The sequence below is a fragment of the Phyllopteryx taeniolatus genome, chromosome 9, assembly GCF_024500385.1.
Source record: "Phyllopteryx taeniolatus isolate TA_2022b chromosome 9, UOR_Ptae_1.2, whole genome shotgun sequence".
Lineage (NCBI taxonomy): Eukaryota > Metazoa > Chordata > Actinopteri > Syngnathiformes > Syngnathidae > Phyllopteryx > Phyllopteryx taeniolatus.
In genome coordinates, this window is record NC_084510.1 from 31,081,276 (window position 1) to 31,090,036 (window position 8,761).

The 8,761-nt window shown below is 44.7% G+C and overlaps 1 protein-coding gene across 2 annotated transcripts; it reads left to right on the forward strand.

Moving 5' to 3' along the window:
• The first annotated feature begins 2,095 nt into the window (after positions 1 to 2,095).
• Positions 2,096 to 8,123, forward strand: blcap (bladder cancer associated protein). 2 transcript variants are annotated; one of them, XM_061785500.1, is made up of 3 exons: positions 2,096 to 2,251; positions 4,123 to 4,438; positions 7,714 to 8,123. In XM_061785500.1, exons 2-3 carry the CDS (start codon positions 4,226 to 4,228, stop codon positions 7,762 to 7,764), a joined length of 264 nt encoding a protein of 87 aa, XP_061641484.1. In that variant the 5' UTR covers positions 2,096 to 2,251; positions 4,123 to 4,225; the 3' UTR covers positions 7,765 to 8,123. The 2 variants fall into 2 exon arrangements, with proteins under 2 accessions (XP_061641484.1, XP_061641482.1); XM_061785498.1 differs by having other exon boundaries at positions 2,099 to 2,256.
• Positions 8,124 to 8,761: the final 638 nt, after the last annotated feature.

Genomic DNA, 8,761 nt, shown 5'->3' on the forward strand with positions numbered 1-8,761 from the left:
CATCAGATGTGCCCGCTGTGGCCACACACCAGTGTGACACCTGTTCAAAACCTTGGATCATAGCAAGTTGCATGGCTTATTTAAAGAAGGAAATTACAGCAGCAATTTTCATTGGTTAACTTTTAATATAATTGATTTGGCCCACTTGAAATGAAAATGCTTTAACCACAGGAGTCCTGAATTTTCTTTTTTTTACGCAGCATAGATTTTCTTGTGCGCTGAGTATGTGCTAGCAGTGCGCGATTGCGCAGTTTAGAGGGAACATTGGTCCCCAGCGGGAGCGCTCTCCAGCAACCCCTCCAAGGACTCCAAAAAGGGTGGGTACTCTGAACTGCTGTTTGTTGCATAGGCACAAACAACAGTCAGGACCCGTCCCCCCACCCGAAGGCGGAGGGACGCTACCCACTCGTCCACCGGGGTGAATCCCAACCTACAGGCGCCAAGCCGGGGAGCAATAGGTATACCCGCACCTGCTCAGCGCCTCTCACCGTGGGCAACTCCAGAGAGGAAGAGAGTCCAACCCCTCTCGAGAGGACTGGTACCAGAGCCCAAGGTGTGCGTGGAGGCGCATCCGACTATATCTAGTCGGAACTTCTTGACCTCACGCACCAGCTCGGGCTCCTTCCCTGCCAGAGAGGTGACATTCCCTAGAGCCAGCTTCTGTAGCCGGGGATCGGATCGCCGAGGTCCCCGCCTTCGGCCACCGCCCAGCTCGCACTGCACCCGACCCCTATGGCCCCTCCCACAGGTGGTGAGCCCACAGGAAGGGGGACCCGCGTTACCCTTTCGGGCCGTGCCTGGCCGAGCCCCACGGGTGCAGGCCCGGCCACCGGCCGCTCGCCTTCGAGCCCCACCTCCAGGCCTGGCTCCAGAGGGGGGCACCGGTGACCCGCGTCCGCGTAAGGGAAACCTGAGTCCATAATTTGTCCTCTTCATAAGGGGTCTTTGAGCCGTGCTTTGTCTGGTCCCTCACCTAGGACCTGTTTGCCAGGGGCATAAAGCCCCAGACAACTTAGCTCCTAGGATCATTGGGACACACAAACCCCTCCACCACGATAAGGTGACGGCTCAAGGAGGGGAAATGTAGGAGAGTAATTCATATGAGATGTTTAGTGGGGAGAGATTGGGAATCAGATAGAGGCACGAAAGAAAATATACTGTGGATTAATTAGATCAAACATGGATTATGGATGTATCGTATACAGGTCAGCAACAGAAACACTTTAAAAAAAAATATATATACATGTAATAAAAAATCAGGGGTTAGGGATATATACAGGGCCATTTAGAACAACTCCAAAAGCAGCATTACAGGTTGAAATGGGATATATATATATATATATATATATATATATATATATATATATATATAGAAAATGACAAACTTTGGATGGACAGTAAGTCAGGAAATGAAAGCGTTGGAATTGGGGACATTTAGTTTTAGCAATAAAACCACCATGGATACTTCCAGAGGCAAATGTTGACTGAACCTTTTTAAAGAAGAGACAAGGAAATAAGGAGGGTTATTGGAGTACACATAGTATAGAATGTTTTATATAAATTCCAGGTTGTTGGCTCGACGTGCAAGTTGGAAAACAACCTAAAAAATAAGTCAAGACAAAGACTCGGATGTGCCAACCAGTCGTCCACCGTGCCGCCACCTGGATGTCTGTCGCAGCGAATTTGAAATTGAATTTGTAAAATCGAATGAAATGTGAAATCGTGGATAAAATAATCTTACATTTCTTTATTCTTTATTGGACTTCAGTTTCAAACGAATACATTCAATTTCAAGTTATACTATTCAGATTCAGTTTTTTTAATGCAGTGTTTCAAATTAAACTACACAAATTCAAATTATGTTTTTCAAATTCATTTTTTTTCCCAATGCAATTATTCAAAATTCGAAATTCAAATTCAAATGTACACACAGATTTCCGCCCATAGTCTTCCCACAAAATATTCGCCTCCGAGCTCCAGTGAAGGCAACTCTGAATGCTTTGGACGGGCAAACAGTTTGGAGATGGCCCCTTCCTCTATGTTATATCCTATATCGACGGCATGCGGCCGAGGGGCATGTTTGTTTTCAGGCAGATCCACGGACACCTGTGCCAGCAGCTGTCCGCCGGCCCGGGGTCCTTGTAGCCGCTTAGCCGAGTTGCTAACGAACGCGTCACGTACGCAGTGGCCAGCGGAACGGAACGGAACAGACTCTTTGTGGACAACCGACGGGCGAATGATGCAAACAAATGTCAGGTTTGTCCGCTCGTTGCTTCGCTCGATCGTTGCTCCCTTTTGGGTCCTTTTGGCCCCTTTGTGCGAAAGCAGTCATTTGGCGTCGCGGGCCTCCACCGTCAACCACTGCCTCGATGGTGTGACCTTGCTTTAACATGCCATTTCAAAGCCATTCATAACCAATGTTATAATAATAATCATAATGATAATCATACTTGACACTGCGCGCTTTTAATGACGTCACCCGCGTGTGACAGGCAACATCTGCAGCTAGCACGCCACGTTAGCATTAGCAGCGCGGACGTGGACGACGTCAGCCGGTGACGGCGACTTTTTTTTTTTGGTTTCTTTTTTTGTTTTGTTTTTTAAAAATGTTTTCAACTTGTTTGCGTTTTGCGCTCTGCCCAAGTATGAAAGTGTGTTTCTGGATTTCGAGTGTGATGTTTTGGGCCTTTAAGTTGACGCGTTGACGATCCCGACTGTTCGTCGCTAGTCTACATTTGATCGATACTTGTTACTGTTGTTATTATTAGTGTGTGCTTGAATTGGATCTTTGCTGTGGTTTTTGGAAGCCTTGAGCCAAGCAGGTAGTGTTGGTCACTTCATTAGGTACACTTACGCACCTCAAGCAACAGTCATAATCCGTTCTGGGGTCAAACTGTTGCCGTCGGCTGAATTGGGGATAGACCGATAGTCGGCATTTTGACAAAAAAGAATTAGCATCGGCACAAAACAGGGCAAAAGCAGGGCATTATTTGAAAACAAACAAATTTATTATGATTCACGTCCTGGTTTGGTCTGTTTAAAAAAAACAAACATAAAAAAACATGAACCTGTTGTACAAAAAGATGAAAAGTGATTTAATAAACGCATTCATAAAATAATTTAGATGAAGTGTAGCCCAGTGTAGTCCAAATTTTGAAGCTGATATTTTCCCATTACAGCAAATAAATATCGACAACAAATATCAGTTATCGGCCTCCTGGACAACTAATCGGTATTGACCCTGGGGGAAAAAAAAACGTCTCAACTAGAGCGACAACTAATGATTATTTTCATTATGGCTGCTATCTGTTCATATTGTTTAAATATGAATTGATGAATCAGATTTAAACCAATGTTCTTATTTCCTTGCTTTTATTCAAAGTCAGGACATTATTTGAAATTGCACAAACCAAAATGGATCGTGATGCAGAGCGCGTTGCGCAAACTGTATCGATACTGTGTTGCTCAATACGGACACCTGCTGGATTCTAATATCATTGCAGGCAACCTCGACATTATTATTCAGGTTGCTACTATGTTGTCTTAGTAGAAGTTGAAAATGTCTTTGGTATCTTTAAAACATTCGGTCAATGAAAATTGTGAAAATCAGTTGTGATTGGAAATGATGTTGATGTTGTGTTTCAGGCAGAAAGTCTTTTTTTTTTAAATGTATTATTTTTTTTACAACCCCAATTCCAATGAAGTCGGGATGTTGTGTTAAACATAAATCAAAACAGAATACAATTTTTTTGCAAATCATGTTCAACCTATGTTTCATTGAAAGACAAGATATTTCATGTTCCAACTGATCAATTTGATTGTTTTTAGCAAATAATCATGAGCTTAGAATTTTGTTTTCCGAAGTAAAAGTTTGCAAATGTCTTACTTTGACAAAACCAAAGCGAATCAGTCTGCAAACGTGGAGGATGACCCAAAAACAAATCTGAAAATATCGACTGTTGAAATTGCGAGGGTTTGGCCCGTGTTCAGTTTTAACGGGCGAGCGGAAGATGCGAATGGCGCCGGGTGAATTTGATGCCGGGTGAATTGTGGCGCGTGTCAAGCCGGGAAGGCTGCACCTGCGAGCAACTCAAGTGTCCGGCGTTTGTGCTGCGCACGCAGGGATGAGCTGACCTGACCTGGGCCAAGTTCGGCGTCTTCTCCCGCTCGGTGGCGAGCCTCCGCTGAGGCGGCGCGGCGCCCCCCCCCCCCCCTCCCGTCCGGCATGTATTGCCTGCAGTGGCTGCTGCCGGTGCTGCTGATCCCCAAGCCGCTCAACCCGGCGCTGTGGTTCAACCACTCCATGTTTATGGGCTTCTACCTGCTCAGCTTCCTGCTGGAGAGGAAGCCGTGCACCATCTGTGCCTTGGTCTTCCTCGCCGCGCTCTTCCTCATCTGCTACAGCTGCTGGGGCAACTGCTTCCTGTACCACTGCCAGGTAGGGAGACCCCCCCCAAAAAAACACAAAAAAACTGATTAACAACGCCATGCGGGCAACGCGCTAAATTTCAAGTTTTTTTTTTTGGTCCGTTATTGGCTCAAAACGCAGCAAGTCATCCGAGGAACTACGTGGAAGTGAGGTGAAGAGCTTCGTTTAGTGTTTGCGCCAATGAATCACTGCACAAGTACAGTTTAGTTATGTTACATACATTTGCATTTCATCTTTGTTTTGAAACTTTTATTTTTGTGCAAATTTGATTGAGCTTTCATGCGCAATACATTTGAATTGAATCATTGTTTAGGTCAAAAAAAAATTTCCCCACAATTTTGCTTCTTACATTTTGACTTTATTCCTGTAAAATAAAAATCAAATCTTAATTTTTTTTTTACTTTATTCATAAATTGCAAATGTTTTTTTTACATGTAATAGTTTTTATTTTTTGTTTGATTTTTTTTCACGTTTTTATATTTAGTCTATCTTTAGGGTGTTATTTGAATTGTTTTTCCCCCTCATAGACTTAATTTATGAACGAGGCTAAGAAAAGGCAACGCGGAAGTCGGACAAGTTGAGTCGTCGTCGTTTGTGTGTGGCGTAAACGTAGCACGAGTGCGCCATGTGACCATGCCGCGAACGGTGAAAAAGTCGCTGACGTTCGACTCCAGCCGATCAGTGAATGGGCGGCAAAACACTACTTTTGCCTAGATGACCGTTGTCAGCTCACTTCAACGTATTTCCTTGGCAACAAAATGCCTCCAGATGGCTTCAAAGCAGAACGTTTGTTGAAATAAAGCTCCTCACGTCACTTCAACATAGTTCCTTGGCAACAAGATGGTGGCAAAGCACTACGTTTGTCAAAATGAAGCCTCTCAACTCACTTCAACCTTGGTCCTCGGCAGCAAAATATTTCCAGATGACGTCAAAACTATTTTTGTCTGTCGCTCCTCAACTGAATTCTACATAGTTCATCGGCACCAAAATGGGGACGAAGGGAAAAGCATACGAGCAAATAATTTTGCGCTTGCGCTCGTTTGAAGCCCACTCATGAAAATTTGTAGGGGTGTCCTGGCAGCAAAAAAACCAAAACTCGGATCGGACTGGAGCTAAAATGTCCGATTTTACCAGTCTTACGCAAACCGCTACAGAACTTTGATCCAGCAGCGCCCGGACGGCGTGCAGAGCCCGCGTGATCGCGTCAGGAGCGTGCTAAGGTGCAAACTTTGGCCACGTTTGGAAAGTCACTCCAAGCGCGCGCTCTACACTCCGGAACGTTCGGAAACTCGCCGCGTTGTTGGAGCGTGCCGTCGAATTATTCGGAGCGCACTGCCGCCGCTCTGACCGAGGAGGCAGAGCGGCCGCAACTTTACGGGCCCAACTGACACATTCAATATGGCGGACGCACCGACGTATCCCTGCCAATGGCCAACACGCTCGTTGGTAAATTCATAGAAAGCGGAGCGCGCTCTGCCTCACTCGCATACCTGTTGTTACTGATTATTGTTCTCTGTTTGAGTACAACCCCAATTCCAATGACGTTGGCATGTTGTGTTAAAACGTCAATAAAAACAGAATACAATGATTTGCAAATCATGTTCGACCTATATTTAATTGAATACACTACAAAGACGAGATATTTCATGTTCAAACTGATCAACTTGATTGTTTTGAGCAAATAATCATGAACTTCGAATTTGATGGCTGCAACACGTTCCCAAAAAGCTGGGACGGACGGGCTCATGTTTGCCACTGTGTTACTTCACCTTTTCTTTGAGCGACATTCAATAAACGTTTGGGAACTGAGGACGCTCATTGTTGAAGCTTTGTCGGTGGAATTCTTTCCCATTCTTGCTCGATGCACAGCTTCAGCCGTTCAACAGTCCGGGGTCTCTGTTGTCGTATTGTACGCTTCATAATGCGCCACGCATTTTCAATGGGAGACAGGTCAGGACTGCAGGCAGGCCAGTCTAGTACCCGCACTCTTTTGCTACCAAGCCACGCTGTTGTAACACGTGCACAATGTGGTTTGGCATTGTCTTTCTGAAATAAGCAGGGGTGTCCGTGAAAAAGACGTCGCTTGGATGGCAGCGGATGTTTCTCCAAAACCTGTATGTACCTTTCAGCATGAATGGTGCCTTCACAGATGTGTAAGTTCCCCATGCCATTGGCACTAACACAGCCCCATACCATCACAGATGCTGGCTTTTGAACGTTGCGTCCATAACAGTCCGGATGGTTCTTTTCCTCTTTGGCCCGGAGGACACAACGTCCACAATTTCCAAAAACAATTTGAAATGTGGACTCGTCAGACTATAGAACACTTTTCCACCTTGTGTCGGTCCATCTTAGATGAGCTCGGGCCCAGAGAAGCCTGCGGCGTTTCTGGGTGTTGTTGATAAATTGCTTTTGCTTTGCATAGTAGAGTTTCAAATTGCCTTTATGGATGTAGCGCCAAACTATATTTAGTGACATTGTTTTTCTGAAGTGTTCCTGAGCCCACGCGTTGATATCCTTCACACATTGATGTCGGTTTTTGATGCAGCGCCGCCCGAGGGATCGAAGGTCACGAGCATTCAATGTCGGTTTTCGGGCTTGCCGCTTCCATGCAGTGATTTCTCCAGATTCTCTGAACCTTTGGATGATATTATGGACCGTAGATGATGAAATCCCTCCTTCCTTACAATTGTACATTGAGGAACATTGTCCTTAAACTGCTGGACTATTTTCTGCCGAACTTGTTCCCAAAGAGGTGAACCTCGCCCCATCTTTGCTTGTGAATGGCGGAGCAATTCAGGGAAGCTCCTTTTCTACCCAATCACGGCACCCGCCTGTTCACCTGTGGGATTTTCCAAACACGTGTTTGATGAGCATTCCTCAACTTAGTTTTTGTGCCACCTGTCGCAGCTTTTTTGGAACGTGTTGCAGCCATCAAATTCTAAGTTCATGATTATTTGCTTAAAACAATGCAGATGATCAGTTTGAACATGAAATATCTTGTTTTTGTAGTGTATTCAATTAAATATAGGTTGAACACGATTTGCAAATCATTGTATTCTGTTTTCATTTATGTTTAACACGACAACAAATCTCGTGTAACAGTTCATACAACAAAATAAGTAAAGTATGTATGATTATTGCTGAAATCGAATCGAAGATTCAAGGCTACAAGATTTGTATCGGATCGGAAGTGAAAAAGTTGGATCGGGACATCCCTAAAAATTTGTTTTGGCGCTCGACCTTTTCTCCACCGTAACGCTGACGTCACGTGTCGCCCGCAGGATGCCGCCCTGCCGCACGCCGCCCACCACCCGGGCATCGTGGGCGCCTAAGGGCCCGGCGCCGTGACTGAAACTGAACGGACGGCGATGTTTGAAAGGGACACGGCGGCGGCGGACATTTTGTTTCCTCTCAATCTTCGACACGGCGGACAATCGACCTGGGCGAGCACTCCTTTCCCTCCGACTTGACGTGCAAACATTTTCATGTTCCTTGATGTGATGAGCAGTATTTTCACCACACGCAAAAGAAGCAATATGCACACACACACACATGCACACGCACGCACGCACACACACACGCACGCACGCACATGTGCAAGTTGGACAGCAACATGAATTTTTTTAATCTCATGTTGCTTCACAAACTTTTGGGCTTTTAAGTGGAATAAAAGTTTTTGTTTTTCCTCCAATGGTGTCTGTGATTTCATAAAAAGAAAAAAAAATAAGATGATTATTCATTTCATGTTTTTGGTCAACATCGGAAACTCGAACACAACTTTTAAGGAGTCGAGTAGAGACGAACAACTGGATGATGCAAGCAGAATATTGCAAAGCTTTTTTGAAAAATGTTTGTCCTTATTCATTTTTGGACTAAAAAAATAGTTAGTTTTTTAATCACAGATTAGCACAGCCGCCTCGCAGTTGTGAGGTTGCGGGTTCAAATCCCGGCCTGACCTGTGTGGAGTTTGCATGTTCTCCCTGCGCCTGCGTGGGCTTTCCTCCCACATCCCCAAAACATGCGTGCCAGGTTGATTGAAGACTAAATTGCCCATAGGTGTGAATGTGAGTGCGAGTGGTCGTTTGTTTCTTTGTGCCCTGCGATTGGCTGGCGACCGGTTCGGTACATAATGAAATATTTTGGACTTTTTCAAGTGTCAATTTTGCCTTGCGACAAATGGCCATTTCCAACATGAGAACATAAAATGATATAACCTTAGAATGACTTAAATATTCTCGAAACATTTAAAAATAATTTCTTGATGACTTTTTTTTTCACATTGCAAAATTTGATACTGGTTTTTGGATTGCAAAGTCTGCCTGGCAACAA